General features: G+C 33.5%; 1 protein-coding gene and 1 long non-coding RNA gene across 2 annotated transcripts in view; both read left to right on the top strand.

Moving 5' to 3' along the window:
• Positions 1-23571, top strand: part of LOC123566408 (neuronal acetylcholine receptor subunit alpha-7-like) — a 67738-nt gene that overhangs the window by 43662 nt on the left and 505 nt on the right. The window contains exons 2-7 of the mRNA XM_053549889.1: positions 12037-12188; positions 12682-12726; positions 18962-19071; positions 19515-19650; positions 20973-21156; positions 23267-23396. Coding sequence (XP_053405864.1) covers positions 12037-12188; positions 12682-12726; positions 18962-19071; positions 19515-19650; positions 20973-21156; positions 23267-23396 — 757 coding nt within the window. The remainder of the gene's footprint in view (positions 1-12036; positions 12189-12681; positions 12727-18961; positions 19072-19514; positions 19651-20972; positions 21157-23266; positions 23397-23571) is intronic.
• LOC128559027 (uncharacterized) lies at positions 17298-18443 on the top strand. The gene is made up of 2 exons (XR_008372044.1): positions 17298-18047; positions 18311-18443. It is a non-coding gene; the product is annotated as an uncharacterized LOC128559027 (long non-coding RNA).

Here is a 23571-nt window from a genome sequence, read left to right as displayed (position 1 = left end):
GACACAAGGCAAGGGGTGACAAGAATGGTAAATCAGAAAACCTGCACCACCTTAGAATGTCCAATAACCTATTAAAAGATTTAGCCGACATTACACAGTTACTTACCTTAATTTCAATCTTTTAGATGAGGCAGTATAAATATGATAATTACGTGAGAAAAGCTTTAGCATAAATTACCAATCATACTATATTAGATAAAACACACAAAATGGGTCAAGGCGAGGCTCAGATAATCAGAAAGAATTTTATATAACAACTGGTTTACTGAGAATTTATATTTCTCAAGACTGTGAACAGATGTAAAAATAGAAGGTTAATTTACTGATAAAGCTTCCTTTGGCGATCTAAGTTTTTGAATGGTGTATATCTGAATTTTATAGTTCCAGATAATGAACACAAGCTTCTGTTTCGTAGAGTTGATTCATTCAAGGCAATCTTTTATTTACTACTAGCAGCAACAGTGTTCAAATCGTATCTTTTAACAAGCCCTAAGCCTACTTCTATCAAAAAATTATAGCGTCATGCCAACCACTGACATTATCTTGTGTGTGTTTCTTGCTTTTTTAATATCTCGAGAATCCCGCTCTGTTTTGTAATTGCCACATTGAATTTGTTCTATGTTGTGTATCTCTACCTAATTGTTCTGTAATGGTTTTCGTAACAAATTGATCTTTGTATTCTAACAGACATATTTTTACAATACTATGGAAATTGCTTTGAACGAGTTTGGACGTTTTCAGTTAGAGAGAGAGATTGACTGGCTGTCTTCTTAAATAATAACAATTCTTCTGAATATCAGCCAAGAGAAAAGTTTATTTCCAGAATACTTGAAAAAGTGCAAATTGCTTCATTGTTTTATGTCGGTCAACAGGGCTCATAGGCTGTTGTATACTAGTATTCAATTCCTACATGTCATACAATAAGGGACTTATATATTGGAGATTAAATTTCAGCTGTGAAACAAATGTTTAAAAAAAGACCATATAGATTTTTCTTTATTTTCGTTTGAGAAAGTGCAATAGGTTTTAACGAAATTGGTTTATATGACAAGTATGTTTTCGTACGTAGTAATGCGACTGGCTTCCTTCCAGTACAATAACTGCTTGGTTATACACAAAATTCCACTAGACTGCATAATAAAACGAGAAAGGAGAACACAAAGAACCTTAATCTACTTGAACCTATTGGTTCTTATTAGATTTTTCATTACGTTATATAGGATAGAAGTGTCTCCCAGATGTCGGGATGCAATGACTTATAAATAGTTTCACTTAAAAGGCTGATAGAGTTGTGGAAGATGATTTTACCAGGACTAGAATTATTTTCTTTATGATCAGTGCACAATCTATTTATTCTACATGCAAAATGGCATTTATACCGGAAAACATTTGCTATTTTAGTGATGTACCGTTTTCGCTTGGTTAACACAGACGGTTTTTCTTGTAATCGGGTTTTCATTAATTATTGTCCCTAGTATTGTTTAATCGGGATTCATTTCTTAGACACAGGGTGCTAGACAATGTATCGAAGACTATCCACTTTCAGAAAATCAGGGCTTAAATTTGTTCGTTTTCATATCATTTAGACATTGTCATTTCAACTGTTTATACCAATAACAAAATATTTCTGTCATTGTTCCGTTCACCTTTTATAACACAATACTTCTTTTGTAATAGCCTCTATGTGTTTTATCGCTTAATAAAGTGTATCTTTAATTCTGTCCTACAATAAACTGCGACTGTGATTCGTCTTTTCTTTTCATGGATATAAGTTATGATTCCTAATGATTATGACAGACCCGTAAATATCAGATGTGGTGCTCACCAGTGAAATACGTTTAGATCTTAAATGCCAAATAAATTTCATTTTATTTCTTTTTTTTTTAAAACTCATGTCTCCACATTTTATTGTTTCTTGACACTGCAAATATACATTTGATATTTTTCACTGAGATATTTCACTCAAATAGTGCAATAATTCACTAAAGATCATTTAATAAAAACACGTAGTTAAACAACTAAAAAGCGTAAATGAATGCTCATTATGTTTTCTTATTGCCTTATTCAGTATTTATTCATCACTTTTGCATTTCTTTTCGTCTTTTTCGTAAAATCCGGCGGACCAGTATTCATTTACCATAGTGACCGCGAAAACTGACGATCGACAGTAAAAGTGTGACTACGTTCCATATACCGTAGATATCCAACACTGGAGTATCAACGTCCCAAGAACAAAGCCTAGCCGAAACCAAAGCTTACAACGTATGTGTGTAGATTAAACACAAAAAGTTCACATACAAAGTAAAACAATTAGACAACAGCAATATAAACAAGTTAAGGAACTTACTGGCAACCCCGGCAAAAGACCACAGGGAAGCTTAAACCGGCTAATGATGCGCACCAAACCTCGCTCTTAACCCCAAGTGCTCCTAATGTTTACCACGTCAAGTGAAACCCTATTGTATACCATGGTAACAAAATACACGATATCTAAATCACAAAAACACTCATGTAAAAAAATATGTAAGTCAAAGTTAAAGAACCTTATACAAATGTACTCAATTCCTTTGCAGAAGGCAACACAAGAGAAAAACATTAAAGCGTCCAACCATGTGTTGTTTCAATAAAAAAACGTTCTGTCAAATTTTAGAATACATGTTATATATCTATAACTCTTTGACATGCGTTGTCAGTATATCTTTATCTGATTTTGCTGTTGTAGCTACAGTTTAGCCGTGTGCCATTTGTAACTGTTAGGGAAAAACATTGTTTATTAATCATGTTATGATAAGTTTAAATATAAAAACACTATGATACTGATACTGATGTCATATTTAAATGTTTGAAGTTATTGACAAAAATATTGAAGTAGATATAAGCTTAGGAATTTGATTCAAATTTAACAAAATACGATGTTTGAGGTGTAACTTTTAACTTTATATCTCTAAGTTACCTAACGATATAACTTTTGTTTTCAAGTGTTTACGAACCAGTCTTTTCCAATAAAGATGTTGAATATGGTCGTGTTTGCTTCGGTGAAATTCATCTCAGCGTGGGTGTCTACCGTCAGGGGAGTCTGGAATTTCTCATGCATATTTTGTTAGAACTTATCAGTTTCTTGAAAACTAATTGTAAACAACTTTGTAACTTCTTTAAATATTTAATATATATTTATGCTTACTATACAGCTCACTCTCAGTTTCAACGAAGACAGTACGAATCGTATATGTGGAAGCTACGAATATGTAAAACAGTAGGTTTAAGCTCATTTATCTTTAGAAAAATAGATCCTCTATCAACATGACCGAAGTGACTATTGAGAAGATCGAGGCATTTACCCGTTTTGTCTTTCTCAGGAACAGTTTGTACAGTACTGTACTTTTATGCAGAAACAATTCACAAGAATGTGTTATTTCATGAAATAGTTTATTCTAACAGCATTGGAATGGGAACACACTTTCCCACTTTTACCCTGGTCGGCGCCATGCCTACTCGAAGAACCACAAACCAAAGCCTTTTCTTATTTGTTTTGGTCAAACTAAGCCTCTAGCTACGGCCGTCACTTTTGAATTTCTCTTGACCGTTTGATGAGCGATTGAAATTTAATTAGTAACTTGTAACACATGGACATCCAATAAGGTCATCCGATCTTCTGTTTGAGATATGTAAGTAAACTCGGTAGAACTTTTATGACAACATCTTACACTCCGTTTGTATTTCCTGTTTCCTCAAGGATATGTTAGATTAATTATCTTTGTTTATGGAGCTATGAACGTTTTACTAAATGACCATTGCTTTTTAAGACGTCGTAATGCGCAGACTGATACACATGTCCACAAATATTAATTAAAACTCTATATTTCAGAGTATTTTGAACTCGCATTAAATATGTAATTGCGTCTTAATTCCTTCGCATCTAAACGACAAACAATGATTTTATTCTAGAGCCATGAAAAAAGGAATTTTATGCGATAAGGAGAGGACAACCTACGCTAAAATAGATTTCTCTCCAGTTCCTGAAATGTTTTATTCTAACTGCTGCATGCATTTCTGAACAAAAATATGTTTAAACTTAACAAAACAGTGATTTACCTTTGAATAAAGTTTAGATGCGAAGGAATTAGGACACGTTTTCATATTTGTAAACACTTCATAAGGGCATTGTCTATTATTTGAACAAAAGCCATACTAAGTGTGTTTTATGTATCTGCATAAATTAATTTATGGCGATGGTCGCGGGCCATTTTTATTTTTCGAATAGTTTTAATTTGTATATTACTCCAGTTGTGTGCTCGATGTCTGGAGTTAGCAATAAAACTTATGTAATTCTATAACTAGTACATTATTTACGTCAGAACAATAAAGAAACTCGTTACCATTCATTCCCTACAAACACGTTTAGAACTGAAATGTCTCGTAAGAGTTGTGCTATAAACTTCAGTTAGTTTACGTTTTCTGTAGTATGCACCTTTTACAGAAGTCACCTAAGCTATAGTTTTTGAGCTATACGTTCACTTATTACAGACATTGCATTTATACACTACTCCTTCTGTTATAAAAGGGACATTTCTGTGCAAAAGACCCTTGTTCTTTAAATAGCAAAACGAATATTGAAATCACAAAATAGTTTATCTAAATTGAATACTAGTTTTACTCCTGAACCAAAATATGTGATTCACCTTGAGTTATTTCTTTATGCAATTGAAATACACATTCTGTTTGGAATTATCTACTGTAAATAAAGTTATATCGACCGTATGATGAGGGATAAAGACCACATTATAATAAATAGATAAGTACAGAGAATTTATATAGGTCCATACAAAATGACTGCATACATTAAAACGGTAACTGATGAGCCGTAGTTGAAATTTAACTTAGGTATTCCTACACTTCCGTTATATCAATTAGAATGTTGTGTTGTGTAAGTTTACTTTACCGAATACTTAACTGGGATATATCACGTGATATATTGCTGAAAAAGGATACTCAATTAATAGATATATGTTTGCTTTTGAAATTGTCCATTTCTTTTGAAAACAAAGTTGGAAATGTAACCAAAAACAAAAGCAAACTTAGAGATGTAAACTAATTACAAACATTTCACACTAATTACACGAAGGAATATGGTCGTTAAAGTTTGATATGTAGTAAGTTCGCTGTCTGCGTTTGCTTACTGTCATTTTTTTACATCTTTAATTACGCAGAAATCTTGTAAAACTTAAATGCTTTTTACTTCAATATAAAGACGCCTAAGGGGCTGCAGTATATTGGTTTGAATGAAATGTTATAATATAACATATGTGTATATATTTCCCGCTAGAACTGTAAAAGTTGGTCTGTCAACAAAACGGAAAAAACGGCTCTCAGAGGACTTGTTTATATTGAAATATACTCAAATGAGATTCAAAACAAGGAGAAAGACAAAGAAATGAAAGTTAAAGGCTTTGAAAATTTTGTAAAGATTTTAGAAAATTTAATACGGTTGTGTTTTGAAGTCTTGTAGGGAGTGTTTGTATTTGGAACGTAAATATAAATATTCAAGATTTCCTTCTCAAATAAGACAAGGAATTTTATTGAGAATGTAAACGCTGTGTTAAAGGTACGACATTTTTAGAAAAAGAGACACAGAATTTGTATTAAATCCATGCTATAGACATGGGGAAGAGACGGGGATTGAATTGAATTATACTTAACAGGGAAAGACTGCCGATGATGGATATTGCAACCTTAATGAAATTCTATATTCTTTGCATAACCACAGGTGGGTATAATGTTTTAGATTTGTTACTGGGCCCCAATATTTAATTTTCCGTACAGAGTTCGAATCAGATCACGTTTTACTGCGTTATCACACTTCGGGTACATGTGGTATCATACCCACAAATACAGTCTAAATTTTAGACAAAATGATACATATGTAAGCGACCTTTTGTAAAACGTCACTAGCGCCTTAAAATTTTGCAAACAGTTCTTTCTCAGTCTCGTAGGACGGAGAATTAACTTTAAGTATATATCAAAACTTTACAAATTTGTAAGTGCCAATATCTTGAATTCAAATATAGAATCTTTTTATATTACAGTTCTTCGGGCATTATTAATTAATATGAAAACAGTTGAAACAGGAAACACATTGAATAATCCCGAAGAAAGAATGGTTTGTATATCAAAATAAATAGATCAAACTAGCTAAGCAAATGTTTACAACTTTAAGCAACATACTCATAGGGAAGATCAGACTTTCCGAGTAATTCTCGGAACAAGAGTAAAATATTGTTATGCAGTTCCTGTGTTGATATATTTTCTAGCCACACGAGTCATTAACGTACAAGTCCCACAATATTCTCCAAATGAATGCATTTGCATGTAGAGTGGCAAAACCTTTGCAAAGTTGCAAATATAATTGTTAATTCGACCCTCAAAACAAACAGACAGAAACGTGCTTAATTAAGAAAGTGCACCTGCTTGGTTAATGTGCCCGACAAAATAGGATGTAAGTACTCTATGGGGTAATACGACTGACATATTTGAGCCGTGCCATGGGAAAACCAACATAGTGGGTTTGCGACCAGCATGGATCCAGACCAGCCTGCGCATCCGCGCAGTCTGGTCAGGCTCCATGCTGTTCGCTAACAGTTTCTCCAATTCCAATAGGCTTTAAAAGCGAACAGCATGGAGCCTGACCAGACTGCGCGGATGCGCAGGCTGGTCTGGATCCATGCTGGTCGCAAACCCACTATGTTGGTTTTCCCATGGCACGGCTCATTTCCATGAAATATCCCAGACAGATTCGATTAGCGCTTTATTTATTGGTTTTGCTTTACATTCCTTATATATGATAAGAGACACATTTAGGAATACAGATGAACATTTTACCTGTTGTGTATGTCGGCAACATATGCCCAATGTTCTTCAACCAGATAGGTGGTAGTCCTTTTGTGTGTGAGATAATGATTTCTAAACGACTTTTCATTTTTAACTGAATGTGCAGTGATCTTCTGGACAAATTTGAAACAAGATTAAAGGAAAAGCTTATTTAGAAATACATACAAAGACTTAAAATACGGTTATATGTCCAGATATGTACATGTGAAATCAGGTTTCATCGTGGAAAATATAGTAGTGAAATTTTGTGCACATAAAACCGAGGTCTATTTTAATTTAACAGTCTTTACTTTTTCAGCGATGAAGTATCGTACAATCGTGTAAACTTTCATATTTAACTCCCTTTTCTCATGCAAGTGACCATTAATCGAATAAATGATATTTTAGACCTGGGTATAAACATATTGTTAGCCGCTTTTCTCTCGTGTTTTCCAGCATGTGGTATTCTTTTACGAAATGTAAATGATCTGAATTAAGTCCACATTTTTTTTTCTAGATTAGATACACACAAAAAATCTGTTCATAATAATGAATTACTTCGTCTTAATTTTGCATATTATCAAAGAAAAAGCCACGGCATAGCAATAATGAGAATTGTTTGTTGTCTTAAGAAACTAATAAAGCTACGAAATTTTATAACCAGTTCATTATTTCTGTCGAAACCAATATCAAACCCATTTACTATTCATATACAATAATCACGTTCGTAACTGAAGTTGTGCAGTTTGAGAGTTACGTTCTTAATAGATTCTATATTTTACAGACGTCATACAATAACATTTCTAAGATCTTATGCATTCATTTTAGAAACAATTACATTTGTAGTCTTGTTTATTAAAGTTGTTTAAATGTAGACATATTTCTTTTTTAAATTCACAAATCTCTCATTCTGTTGTAAAAGAGAACATTTAGAACCCATTTATCCGAGCGAAAGAACCTCGCCTTCTTTGTTCCGCTGAAGAAGCACTAAACAAGTGCAGAGATGATAGAATTCAGCAGATGACTAGTTATGGTAAAATTAAATAAAACACTGGACTGAATGATACAGTTCCAAACGAGTAGTTTCTTTATTTAACTTAAAATACATTTGATTGCACGGTGTTTTCTAGTGTAAATATAGATATATTAGCTGCCAGATAAGGAATGAAGACCACACTTTAATAGAAAAGATGAGTATAGAGAATTTATGTAATTTAGTTCAATGCGATTGCAAACATTAAAAGCGCAGTTTAAATTTAACACGCACATCTGTATACTTTCTATACATCAAAGTTAGTTTCATCAAATATTTATTTGGAATATACTTAAAGAAGACAGTTTTTAGAGAAACCTTTACTACTTAATTTGGCAAAATCAAAAATATTTCGAACAAAATGTTGCAAGCCATTAGAAACAATTTAGGAACAGTTTACACCAAATACACAAAGGAATAAGATTGCATGAGGATGAAATAAACTCGCTTTGTCAAAGATGAATAGCGTTCTTATTGTTACATTTTGAATACGCAGAACGCCTGATAACTTACATGTGTTTGTATATTTAGACTTACTGCTTATCTGCCTGTTTTGTTCCAGAATGAGAGCATTGTTGTTTCAAAATGGGACTGCCATGATAACATATTGTAAATTTCCTGATTGGAATGTTACCATTAAACAGAAAATTAAGAAATGTGTTTATATTTCCCTTTTGCACTATAAAAAGTTGGTTTGTCAACAAAATGATTATTTGCCTCTCAAAGGACTTTTTATACTGAAATACACAAAAATGAGTCTTAAAACAAACAGAAAGTCTTGAAACTTGAACGTTTTAAAAAGATACATCTTTAATAAGATTATATTCGGTTATATTTCGCACTCGCAGGCAGTCGTGCACGAAATATTTTTATTGGGTAATAAGAACACGGTATATTTTTATGATAATGCAAATGTTAGTTATTGTTACATTTATTTATTTTACATGACGGCGTAGAAGTCATAGACCCTATGCTATGAATGTAATCAAGGAAAACGGTTCTACTTGGAAAAACTTGTGATTATAGATATAACAATGTTGATAACATTCTATCTGAATTACATGGTCATAGGTTGGTAAAATATCAGCAGATTTGTTGATGGAGCCAAATACAGTTGTGTCAGATCAAGTTAACACTTCATTTGTTTTCATGTGTATGTCACGCATGTTGAATTATTATAATTCCAAGTAAACATGTTCTTGCATAGCATTTTTATTTTTTTAATGATATTGCAATCTAATCCATAAATTTCGAATCAAATTTGGAATCGAATCCATGATCGTTGGATAGGAAATGATCTAAATAAGACAATTTAACGGGCGCTGTCACACATGTTTAGTTGAGAAATGAGAAAGCTATCGCTGTTTTTTCGAATATCATTACTGTCGGTTTCGGTATTGATGCAACTGAAATACGCGCAGTCTTGCAAAAACTTGATAAACAAGGCTTAAACTGTCAAATTGCTCGAACAAATAGATATCTGAATAATACGATTTTTTTACATTACATCCAATGATAATTCCAATATCGATCTGTTCATTGATTTGATTTCACCGAACTTTTACCTGTAGGCTCAGACATGGACGGGTCATTCTTTTTCTTAAAGATTCTTTCCTACAAGCGGTATGACCAAATTAATTTTCTCATTTTGATAAATTCTGGTGTGGGAAATACGGCAAACTCGACTTTATCTTGGTGTTTCTTTACATGTAAATGAATATAAAGAGCGTATTTACTAAAAAGCTTTATTAGTACATGCAATAAACAATACATGCTTAATTTTTTATAGAAATAAAGTTTAACATCATATATTCTTAATCAACGAATACATTTTGATTTCCTTCCCTCAACACGAGTGCCCTCTAAAAGTAACTAAAGGATGTTTATTTTAATGTTTCAAGCGATTGACTTAAACGAGTGGGCTGAAAAGGAAGACGACATTCTCAATGAAGTGTAAGTCTATTGACCGTGTTTTATGAGAGGATTAAGAATGAAATGGTAATTTGTCATTTTATTAAACCATCTACAAAGATGTTGATTTCACATGCACAATAAAGTCGCATACATTATAACGGTACCTGGCGAGTCATCTTTTAAACTGCGCATGAAAATGAATATATGAAATAGTTTCAGATATCATCAAAGTGTGTTCACTTTTGAGCCAGATTACAGAGAACTGTGATTATGATAAGTTGGACAAAAAACTTTGATAAAGTAAAAATTTGATAATTAGCAACAGCAATGCCTGGAAATAGTATTTTTATTAGAAAAACTGTGGAAGCATAATTCAGTCTTTCTTAATAATGGTACATGTGTGTCTTTTAAAAGATAGTAGTAACAAAGAATGGCAGCCAACGGATATTTTTTTCTTCAAAAGAGAGATACGCAGTTATTTATTTGAAAGGTTTTCAAAGTGAAGTGAATGTTTATATAAGAAATAGACATATTACATATTGCCAGAAAAGATTGTAAGGGTATCTGTGAAAGATAGTTTACATAACATTTCAAAACTAAAACGGTAATTAACTTAATAATATACTAACCATTGTCTGACAAGTCTGGTTTATTTTACCAGTAAGACATGTTACTGTTTAGTGCGACTTTAATTGCAAATACACCAGAACATTGTATAATTAACACACGTTCGTTTACTTGTCCGGTATTTCTGTAGTCTTAGTGTTTACTTTAAATCTGTTGTAACATGTTTGCTTCTATATCGTTTGAGAACTGATCCAAATTGAAACATTAATGTTACATTGAAGCATGATATTTATGTTGACGTGATGCAACCCAGTAGTACTATAAACTGCCAAACAGAAAATTAAAACTGTAAGGATGTGTGTGGATGAGATCTTACGATAACAGGACACAGCTGGCATTTCTAAAGGAAACTATTTTCTCAAGTTCTACATTCAACCTAGAAAAGCTGTTCGAGTCGTCGATACGTATCCATGCTTCTCTTCGTGTGGTCATTTACAATTTGGAGAAATATATGTGAATGTCAAACGTATTGTCTTGTGATATATTGACCTTCTCAATAGGAACTGCAAATCTTTCTTCATCCGAGCTATGGATATAAAAAGGGATACGAGATATATTTATGATTGATGACAATAGTAGATGGATATGGCAACTTTGGCGATAATTGTTTTTCTTTGTATACCTATAGGTTTGTAAAAGTTTTGAATTTATCAAATGAAGTAGAAGTAAGTTTCACAAAGAGTTTAAAACAGGCATATATGCATGCTAGCTTTACTTTTTTTTGTGATGAACAAATACGTTTCTGTGTGTTGAATTTAATAGAAAAAGTAGACTTTGGCTTTGTATGATTTGTTTAGGGAATACATTTAATATGTTAAATATCATTTTAGTATTAAGCCTGTAAAACATATCTGTACTGAACCAGATTGTCACATGTTGTAACATAATTATTTCTTATCCAAGTTCTAAGCTATTTGGTTGAAAGCAGGTTGTTTTATGTAAATTGTATATAACGCAAAGATCATAATTATGAATACCAAAAAAAAAAAAAAAAAAAAAAAAAAAAAATCACGATGGTGTGTTTGGTCGACTGTGTTTGGTCGACTACATAACATCGTCCTTGTTTTTGCTTGTTGCGAGTATTCATCAAAATCGTGTCAGTAAATATCAGCATTTTCTATAGAGTTGATAAATACTGTTTGGATCAAAAAGAGTCAATAGAAAATTATGTTAAAGGCATTCGTATTTATGTATGTTGATACTATTTTAAACTATGTTTAAATCCTGTCTAGTATTATGTAAATGGCAAGGATATCATCAGAAGAGTTAATTGTTTCTATAGTGAATACATGTATTTGTTTCAATGTAAAATTGAAATTAACCGAGTGAATACGTGAACACCAGATGCAATATACGTTAAATTTTGTGTTCTCTAGTTAGTGACATTTTACCTGAAAAAAAAAAACAACACTTTTATTCACCTAATATTTACCGGTTAAATATTTTATGATAATATTATTCAAATATATTTCACTTTAGTTTCCTAATGAACAACTGAAACTTTTTTAAAAATAGTTATTAAACTGTTTGTACAACAATACAATGAAACAACAAAAGGAATCTTGTTCAGTAATACAGAATATATAAATTATCTTCAGTTCTGTCTAGTGCGTTACTACCAGACGAACAAGCCCTCCTACAAAAGATCTTTACGGACCAGCAATATGACAACAGTGTTAGACCTGTGTACAACTCCTCCAAGAATGTAGAGGTCCAGTTTGGCTTTACTCTCATACAAATCATGGACATGGTATGACACATACATTAATATAATTTACCGATGTTTCAATAGTGGATGTACTTTAGTACAAAATTCAACACCCAGTATCGGACAAAATGTACCAGTAGCACCTATTACCATTGTGAAAGAAGCTGAACTGAAAATGTTTCGATAGGTAATTCTACTGGAAACCTGTATAAAACATTCACAAAAGACTTGATTTTACAAAATTCTTATCCATAATTTGATTTCTTTTACAATTCAGTCGTTAACTTTTTCTTTTATATCACAAGCACCATCTGTGTTTGATAAAACATTCTGCTCAAAAAGGTAATAAAACAAAATAACTAGAGACCTGTATCATGGAATTTGCAAAGTTTGTATTACAGTAAATTACATAGTAGAATTCGTGTCAGAAAACTTCGGAATAAATGTTACACAATTAATTTAATATATGAATGAAAATTACATTATTTTATGCGTTTTACGCATACATGTACAAAAATGCTGTTTTGTGTTTCAGGATGAAAAGAACCAACTTCTTGTTTTGAACGCATGGTTGGAAATGGTAAGTTATTTTTCAATGACTCGGTAGATGTTATTTTATATCAGACGCAAGTATTTGAGTTTTAACATTAATGGAGATTTTTCTTTTTGTGTGCTTATGATAAACCATACAGGCTCTTGATGATTCAACTTTTGACAGTTTTCAGAATTTGCAGACAAATCTGAAGCTTACCGCCTAGGTTCCACTGTCAATTGGCATACTAACCCTGTGTGAACTGACGTCTTTTCAAAGTACAAATACAAAGTGCCATCTTTTCAAGGCGTATATTTATTTAGGAGGACATAACCCCATGATCGATAACATTGCGCCTGTCAGAAATTGCTTCACAAAAGCGCAGCAAAGGGTTATCAGACCATTTTAGGATTGGAAACACGTAATGCGCGGTTAAATGCATTTTGAACGTAAAATATATAAAGCGCCTAAGGAGCAACAGAATTCTCTAAAAAAGTAAAAAATAATCGTCGTAAAAAAAAAATAAAACAACAAGTTAATACTTGTTACGTAACTCAGGCTGATATTAATTTAAATATCCAGTGACGAACACCGTTTTTATTACTTTCCACCAAATGTTACATTCTCGAAAGATTTTCATATAATTATATGAAATATCACTATAACAAAAATTATATTAACAGGTTTAGAATTTTCTTTGAAAGGGGATCATTTCATTATACTAGATACAAATAAATTTGAATGTGTGCCTGTTTTGTGAAGGCTGCGTATTCCTTAGCAGTTTCAACAATTATATTTCATATGATCCTGTGTCACTCACAATAAAAAATCACTATTATATAACTCCTCAACTAAATCGCCGGTCCATAGTTTATGCTATATGACTGTCTATATTTAACATAAGCTTTCTGGGCTGATAAGTAAAGAAATTTAAAAATGGAACTGCGAAAATGTTCTATGCCATGAGTCATTCAATACGTCTATACTGTAGCATAAATCACAACGGTATATTGCATAGGCAAATACAGAATGTCACCATATAAAGTTCTTAAATATAAGCTCATTTTGTTGTTGCCGTTTGTTCAGTGTGTTGTTTACGTTTGTTCATTTTTTGCTACCGTTTTTATGCCTCTGGCATCTACTGATGCGGGAGTCATATAGTGATCGTCCTGTCCGTCCGTCCATCCGTTCGTCCGTTCGTCCGTCCGTACGAGGTTACCCAAATGGGACCGTTTCGTCTAGCATCAATACCCCTTACTAGAATGACTTGATACTAATACAGATGTAACCTGTGACCATTCCTCATCTTCAAACATCACCTGGCCTCATTTTGATCTTGACCTCATTTTGGACTTAGGTTGCTTTATATGGGCCATCTCTTGGTAAACCAAATGGGACCGTTTCGTCTAGCATCAATACCGCTTACAAGAATGAATTGATACTAATACAGATGTAACCTGTGACCATTCCTCATCTTCAAACATCACCTGGCCTCATTTTGATCTTGACCTCATTTTGGACTTAAGTTGCTTTATATGGGCCATCTCTTGGTTAACCAAATGGGACCGTTTCGTCTAGCACTAATAGCGCTTACAAGAATGAATTGATACTAATACAGATGTAACCTGTGACCATTCCTCATCTTCAAACATCACCTGACCTCAGTTTGACCTTGACCTTGTTTGGACTTAGGTTGCTTTGTATCGACAAGGATGCCACCGGGGGCATCAAGCGTTTATTGAACGCAGTTCCTTGTTTTCCTCTTAAAAGAAACCAGCGTACATCTTTTAGTTATGCTCTTTCTCTGCGACTGACGGCGCTGTACATCCATTTCATTCTTTAAGTTATTGAGTTATTTCAGCATCAGATTTATATCACCCATTGGATCTTTATTAATAGTAATAGCAATGTTGCAATAGAAATTCGGACTTGTCAATTTTCATGAATCTGTTGAGTAGACAATAATTCCACAGTTCTTTATGTGCGGCCAGACAGTAATTAATAAGATATTTATATGGAAACATGCTATCCATTATCTACTGTATATTCGTCAATTTCAATTCATTTTCTCAAAGTGCTGGCGATTCCCTTGGTTCAGTGTATTGTTTATATTTCTCTTATATTATCTATTAGGTGTGTTGCTCCTGTGTCACCAGTACGCGTTCGTGTTCCGTCATTGTGATTTCGAGATTTGATGATGTTGCACATAGATGCAATAGCGAAGCGCGAATATGTTGTGCAAACATACGACAGCGTTGTACGATAGTGCGCCTGCGAAGCACGAAGGGGTCGTTGACGTTGCGCAAATATGCACAAAGGTGTAATCATAGTACCTTGAACGATTGCCATAATGAGAAAAGGTGTCGTGTGCAAAAAATGATTTACAATCCAACATACTTGTTCACTCGTTTAATCTCTACCAGGTTTAAGTTGGACACAAAGATCTATACAGTAACAAATTCCTTTGCGTTGTTACTTATTAAAGAAATGAACTCTTTTAGCAAACTCCAGTATTGCATTACAGTTTTGTCCCTTTTATAATAGATTTCAATATCCATCTTATTAAGTTATTTAGTTATTGGAAAAATACTTCGGAGACGTAGAACATGAATTTTTCATATTTTTCTTCATATGAGCCGTGCCATGGGAAAACCAACATAGTGGCTTTGCGACCAGCATGGATCCAGACCAGCCTGCGCATTCGCGCAGTCTGGTCAGGATCCATGCTGTTCGCTAACAGTTTCTCCAATTCCAATAGGCTTTAAAAGCGAACAGCATGGAGCCTGACCAGACTGCGCGGATGCGCAGGCTGGTCTGGATCCATGCTGGTCGCACACCCACGATGTTGGTTTTCTCATGGCACGGCTCAATTATGAAATTTCACAAAATTACATCTTTTGTCTGCAAGTGTGTTTGAAGCTAAATTAAAAACATAATGACAAATTATTCCGTATTTTCCTTTAAAGACAGAAAACATCAATATCAAATGATGCTATTACTATCTGTTTGCCTTTTGCAAGTGAATTTATTGATTTGTCATCATTTACATGAAAGACTAAATTATCTGTAATCATCTTTTGCGTTTGCGTGATATTCCTAAATTGCCCTCTGTTCAATAAACAAATCAAAGTAAAGTATTTGTATTCATCAAAAGAAAGACGCACCGGATTTGGATGATGTAAAGGCTATACTCGATTATATTAATGTCAGTATAAACGTTCCAAATACATAATATTTCGGGTCAAGCTCGTCTTTAAAATCAAAAGAAATGTTAATGATATTTGCTTGCTTCAATATAAGATCAAAATATCTTTCACCAAGTGTAATATTTTTGGCGACTGGCGTAGCCATGAGTGAAAATGTAAAATATGTGGATAAAGAGTGAAAGATTTTCCGATGCACATGTAAAGCAAACAAACTTTCTCTTTACTTAATGTTCAACTAAATATAACATATTTTACAGTTTTTTTTTACCTTACTGGTATATTGTTATTTATATTTTTTCCATGTAAAAATATGATATATATTTTGAGCTAGAATATACTAAACCGAAAACATGTATCAAAATATCTTTTTGCATTTGTACCACTTTCTGTTAACAAAACAATATTTTATTTTTGCATTTATATCATTTTCTGTTAACAAAATATTTCTTTGCATTTACATTACTTCCTGTTAACAAAACAATAATTTTTTTTGCATTTACATTACTTTCTATTAACAAAACATTTTTCGCATTTACATTACTTCCTGTTAACCGAATTTGTTTTCATCATATGACTTTTCTATGAATGGACACACAGTTAAGATAACTGAAAATGGCGGATAAATCAACGTATCACTGCGCTAAATCAATTGTTCACCTTATCGTCTCTTTTTCACCGTAGCCAAATTGTAGACAGTGTGCCAGGCAAAAAACGTGTTCCGTTTCTTGTAATCAAATATTACACTTTGATCATCGGTAAATGATATTATATAATAGACATAGTTCTGTGATGCTTTGGCGTGGGCGGTTGTATATAAATTATTATATCCAATTAACTGATGGGGTTATAGATAATACACAAGGGGATACCACAAAGGAGATGAAATGAATCTAAAATTAAATATCGTATGATAACACTCGACGCCGTTGTTTTTTTTCTATCTCAAAGACGTTTTTTTTTCTGAGTGTACAGATCAAACGTAAGGATATGAATGATGAAGTTTGGAATTATTTGAATATTGCCGCAGTTACAATCTTGCCTACTTTGATTAATAGTGCCAGAGTATGTCTAAACCGCGAATTGTTAATTTCATATATCTGTTGGGCAAACAGTCGTTTATGTTTGTATTTCATGCAGCTAGACAATGCTCCTATTCAAGATATAGATTTGTTTGCACGCCACCATGGCCATTTTCCCCAGTGGCATTGCGTGCATAGCAAAAAGACAGAATGCACGCGAATTCTTCGGGTCTGTTTGAAAAAAAGATTTAAGACAAAAGGTGCTGATAAGCCTAAAAGCTAAGAATGTTAGGATAAAAATACCGTCTCTATTGAGAATCTTCAATGTAGAAACCGTGTCCACCGTCATTGTAACAAATCATTCCAAAAAAAAAAAAGAAAAAAAAAAAAAGAAAAAAAAAAACTAAATTAAGTGGTCGAGCTTTCATATTGATGCAAATAGCTTTACTCCTAGTGCTGTTAGGATTAAAATGTTTGAATCAATATTGAACAGATGTGAACATACAAAATGTAGATCGTCTTTGATTTTGTTTTGTTTTGTTATAATGTTTATTTGGGGTCATGTCGCTTAAACATTACCCAGTAAACACCTGACGTCGTACCGATGTTGGTTAGACGTTGGATTTTGGTCGCGACGTCGGCGACCTGAATCCAACGTCTAACCAACGTCATATCCACGACGTCTAATAGACGTCAGACTTAGACGTCTAGAAGACGTTGGCATTAGGTTGGATAGAAAGTCTGATAAATGTTTTTAGTTATAAAACTAACTGGTATAATTTTACTAGTATAGTTTAAAGATATTTACTTGTTTTCATAAAGGCCTGGACATGCGCTTATTAATAATAGTTCTTTCTCACAACAAACATTATATTAATTATGTTACAATATCGCATGAGATTGTCTATTTTCGGAGACGGATTTTTTACGAACTTTAAACTGTTAAAGATTAAATGCATTCTATACACATATATAAATTATTCTAAATTCACATAGATCTTCTCTTCTACACATGTTGTCTATCAGTCACACATTCGCGAGATAAGCCTGCATCGGTTTACACAGTCTTCCTGTAATTTGATATTTATTGGGATAAGATAGAGCAAGTTTATAAATACTTTACACAAAGGGAAGGATCCGCAACGTGAGTAACAGATTTTTAAAAATTATACTTATTTTAAAAGTTATACTGATTCCGTATTTTTTTTAAAAAAAAAGACTTATTTTTGTTTGTTACTTTAAAAAGCAATTACATTTAATTACGTTTTACGAAGTTATAGAATATTTTTTTCTTAGAATTTAAAATATTACATATTTGTTTGGCACGTATTAATTATGCTCTTAGTAATAGCACTAGTATATTTGTATATATTAAATAATGAAACTGTCAAATTTTATACATTTCAGGTGGAAATGTTGGCGGAGTTGAAGAATCATACAAAAATGACGAAACTTGAAAGTTTCAATTACTGCATTACTTTTTGGACTTATTGTATTAGACTTACGTCGCCATAATATGAAATAAAGATGATAAAATACATGTGTTGATTACTTGTTTGATTGCAAATTACATTGAAAATTTGGTCAGATTTTGGTTGAAAAGTGGTTAGGTTTAGGTTGGAAAATGGTCGGATTGCGACGTCTAGCCAACGCCAGGATCCGACGTCTAAACGGTTTGCAAATCCAACCAAAATCCAACGTTAATCCAACGTCGGGGTCCGACGTCTATACGACGTCTAACCGACGTCAAATGCCTACTGGGTACAGGGGTTCTTTTTGTAAATTGTAAGAGTTGTCTCGCTTGGTCTTATAAAAGGGGCACAATTTGTATAGCACCAAAATGCAGCCTCCCTCGATTCATTAAGACTAAATTCTTTCTTACTTTCAACAGCGATCTCAGTTGATTAGTAAATGTCGTTGGCTGGCTGATTTCACCGAGGTGTCTGCAGCAAATTCTTAATAGTACTCCACAATCATAGAAAATCCACCTCACGATTTGACCCCAAGCAATTTTCCGCAGTTAAGATTTGAATAAAACAGTCTTACTTCTATCTACAGCAATGGAAAGATGAAAGAATTGGTTGGAATATCAGCGACTACAATGGTTTGGAAGTTGTCCGTCTACCAGCTAAACACCTCTGGCTTCCAGACATAGTACTGTACAATAAGTAAGATCCGATTATATTTGAATCTAGATTTGATTACTATGTATATATTCTATTTGAATGAGAATAAATGTGTATATTTCTAAACATATTTTGTAAGCTGTTTTATATGCTAGAGTTAATTGGTATATGGTTCATGCAAGTTTGCTTTGCAAAATTTTGATGTAAGTTAAGGAATGCAACTTTAATTTTTATGTTCCAGATCTGTCTGTACAACCAATTTCCTGAACATAGAATATTGTTTTATTATTTAATATGAAGACAGAATTACATTGTCGAAGTTAGTTGTTAATCAGTCCCAAGAATTATATACATTATCATTATAGATAAGATATATATCAGTTACATTGCTTCTGCTGTTAAGTTCTAAGAAATACGCAGCTCCATGCAGTGAAACATTCATATCTTACTGAATTTATCATCAAAGTTAATTGTATATTTACCAGCGCCGATGACTACACTGCTGGGTTCATGCCAATCAATGCAATGGTGGATTTTAATGGAACAGTTTTCTGGCCTCCACCAGCGAGACTGAAAAGCTCATGTAAAGTGGATATCACATACTTCCCATTTGATCACCAGGTAAACACAACGTTGTGTAAGTAGGTAAATGTGCGTGTGGCTCGTCTGAAACACGTCTACATAAATGGCGACTTAACTGCACTTTTTTTCTTTTTACTGTGTGGATATATGTAAATGTTTAAAAAAGACTGGTTAAGTTCGCTGACTTCGAATCACTTGTCCTTCACCGATGTGAGTTTTAGCCTCACTCGGGGCGTTGAATACTTCATGTGAGGAAGCCATCTAGCTGGCTTACGGCATTCTCATCCATCAGATGTTCGTCAAAATCCCGAGACGAACATCCGGGGAACCACGGTAGACCTCTGGTATGCGAGCATGGCTTACGGAAGGTCGTTGTTTGTACCCAGATGCCTGCCGGTGATGAAATAATAATCGTAGGGGCACCTTGGGTCTGCCTCCACCATCACTTGGAAAGCCGTATGACCTATAATTGTGTAATTGCGACGTTAAATCCAACAAAACAAACACATTTTAAAAAAGTTGTTTCCATTACATGTACACATATATACACATGTACACATATACACACATCTTTACGCAAATTTCATCACGGTATTTTTATCTTATGAACAAATTGATATAACCATAACCTTGCTATTTATGTATACAAATCATATTTGTTACCTGTTGAATGCTGCCACCTCAGACACTCTAGCAGTACTGGGAGGTTATGGTTGAAACAATCTTCAATATTATCCTGTCACTTGCAGTATTTTCGACCCGATATCAGGGTGCCGTATATCTTTCTTGATATACCGTCAGTTGATCATGTGACCAGTGATATACGGTCAGTTGATCATGTGACCTTATGGTCGATATTGTTGTCATAAGAAATTTTGCAACGAAACCATCATCATTGTGTTGGAAATGTCCGAACTAAGAAAATGAGTGGTCAAATAATGAGTTTTTATTCAAAAACGAAGAAGTTATTGCGATTTTGCCGGTAATCACGTCATTATATAAGTGACGTCATTACGAATATGACGTCATTAAAGCGGTTGTCGCACACTTATTTTTGTAAAATAAATTGCCAAATATCGGAAAACAAAGTAATGACAAGATAAATAGAATAATAGGTTAGTGCCTAAGATGGAGAAAGTTTATCTGGCTCGGCTCCGGACGTTATCAGGTTCGCCTTCGGCTCACCCGATAACCTCCTCCACCTCGCCAGATAAACTTTCTCATCTACGGCACTAACCTATTATTCTCTATGTCTAGAGTCGTAACTTTGCACCACTTGATTAAGTTTGTTTTTGCTTTGATATACAGGATGGCGAAGACTAGAAGTAGATTTTATGATTAACTTACCATTCTCTGTACAGGTGTGTAAATTGAAATTCGGCAGCTGGTCCTATGACAAAGCTCAAGTTGACCTACTTACCAAGAGTGGAGTGGTAGAAGTCTCGCGTTATGTAACGAATGGGGAATGGATGCTGACAAGATATGAAATCGTCAGAAATGAAGTCGTCTACCCAATAAGTCCAGCTATATATCCTGATGTTACAGGTATAACAAAGCTTATTTACTGGAATCCACCCTACGGGTTTTCCAGGACAGTTAGTAAAACTGATTGCATGTTATTCCATCTTCTTTCAGTTTACGTCGAACATTTACATATATATACTCTACTAATTTATGTTAGTTCTAAAACTTATATCAATCGCTATGGACACCTCATTTCTGATCTCGAACGATTTTTTTTCATTTTGCGCCGGATGTAAGATAGTTCTCTTCGGGCGTTTTCAATTTTCTTCTAGTAATAACATTTTTCATAGTTCATGAACTGGTTTTAATACCACACTTATCAGAGAGAGGACTTGGTATGTTAATACGTATGTCCGGCTTGTTTCTTACCTTGTTTTCTCTTTTGGATATATAAAACTTTGATTCTTTGTATCATGCATAATGAAAATAGCAGTGTTACGATCAAAACATGTATGGACACATAATTTTTGCTATCAGTTGTATGATAAGAGTACTCGGGTAGTGTTTCGTTTTTATTATGCCGAGTTATTGCCCGTGGGTTATAATTTTGTATGTTAACTTTTGGCGAAGGTAGGACGGATATATTATTTAAGCAAGTGTTGGTCTTGATAAACACTGGATGGTACTTTCATACAGAAATCATTTATCTAGACGTAACACTTATATGTGTCTGTCAATTCATATACTGCCTCGGAAGTCTAGTGATAGAGCGTCCGCTTCGAGTGCGGGAGGTCGTGTATTCGGTCCCTGGCCGCGTCATACCAAAGACGTAAAAATGGTATTAGTAGCTTCCTCGCTTAGCGATCAGCATTAAGGGGATAGCGCTAGGACTGGTCAGCCCGGTGTCAGTATAATGAGACTGGGTGTGGGTATCATGCCCTGTGTCTACGGCATGATATTCCAATGAGGCAGCGCTATAAAGTTGGGCATAGTGCTACAAGTAGACACCGTCATTTATATGACTGAAAAATTGTTGAAAAAGACGTTAAACCCGAAAAATTCCTAACTCCTATTTTGATGCTTTTTGATAAACATTCACTTACTCTGTGTCTTGTTAGGTCAGAAAAGATTTATAGCGAATAACGTCAAAGTTCTTTGCGCAGTACAATTATTGCTGAATAAGGGTGTCGTGTTAAGACGACAATCATCATCCATACCGATAAAGGTCTTTTTCTACAAAGCTGTTTTACATATTCCTGTGATCGTTCTTTAGTTTCTTTAGTAAGCGAAAAAACAAACAACGGAAATCAGAAAAAGGATATCGATAACATAAGGATTTCCTAATGATATCTTAATAAAAACAATTTCTCTGGACAAAAGATTAATCTACAAATATTTGTTTACGATCAAAGGCGGCCGGTCCTTTTTCGTCCATTATTTTTCTAGACTGTGATTTGCTACTATAAAAGATAGCATTATACAAGTAGTTGACAACAATATCATTATATAATAAGTAATTGTACTACATAGGCATATTTTTGTCTGACGTTTCCACCATTATGTCAGCAGTAATCACAGAACAAATGTTTTCATAATAACATTTTATGTTCCGTCCATTGCTTTTTTATGGTGTTTTATGACTATGATTGAATGTATTGTTAGACAGTAGTATTATGGATTAAATTGGTCTTTATTAAATAAACTGACTTGTATATAAATGGAAAACACTGTGGTCGTACACGGTTAAAAATGTACTAGTAAAAATTCGCAGAGGAAATCTCCTAAAAATAAATATAAAAAAATACACAATTGTTGTTTGTTGGTCTTAACTTCATTTTATTAGTGTATATTCCACATATATTTTTTATGATATCTTGTTAAAATATGTTACTACATTGTGCATCCATAAGATTTTGAAATAATAAATACCTTGACCTTAACTGAGATTCAAGATATACACATATTTCTGGTACAAATAGTCTGAAGAATTTCAATGTAGAAAAAATATTATATTATTTAGCCATTGCATACTCACTGATTGTAACTGTACAGAGACCGACTATAGCATTTCAATTTTCAGTGGTAGTGAAAGACCAGTATAACTTTTTTCAATGTGATATACAAACTATAGCATTTCGTTTTTCAGTGATATTACATAACAGACCTCAATGTATAGCATTTCGTTTTTCAGTGATAGTGACTATTCAACGGCGTATCTTGTACTACGTGTTGAATATACTGTTTCCCTGCTTTTGGCTCAATATTCTCAGCGTACTTACGTTCTGTCTACCACCCGATGCAGGGGAGAAAATCACACTCAGGTAATTCATTTAACTTAGATTTGGTTTTCCTCTAGTTGTGATATAAAACAAACTTCCATGTAAGGTTTCAAGTAAAGTTCTTAGACATTGTAAATTCCTTAAAAACGCTTTTGAAATAATGTATTCGTTATCATCTATATATTTTCTTCCGTTTTTTTTTCATCACTGAATTTTA

The sequence above is a fragment of the Mercenaria mercenaria genome, chromosome 8, assembly GCF_021730395.1.
Source record: "Mercenaria mercenaria strain notata chromosome 8, MADL_Memer_1, whole genome shotgun sequence".
NCBI classification, from domain to species: domain Eukaryota; kingdom Metazoa; phylum Mollusca; class Bivalvia; order Venerida; family Veneridae; genus Mercenaria; species Mercenaria mercenaria.
The sequence above is the reverse complement of the archived record's forward strand: the minus strand, read 5'-3'. Positions and strand labels throughout refer to the sequence as shown.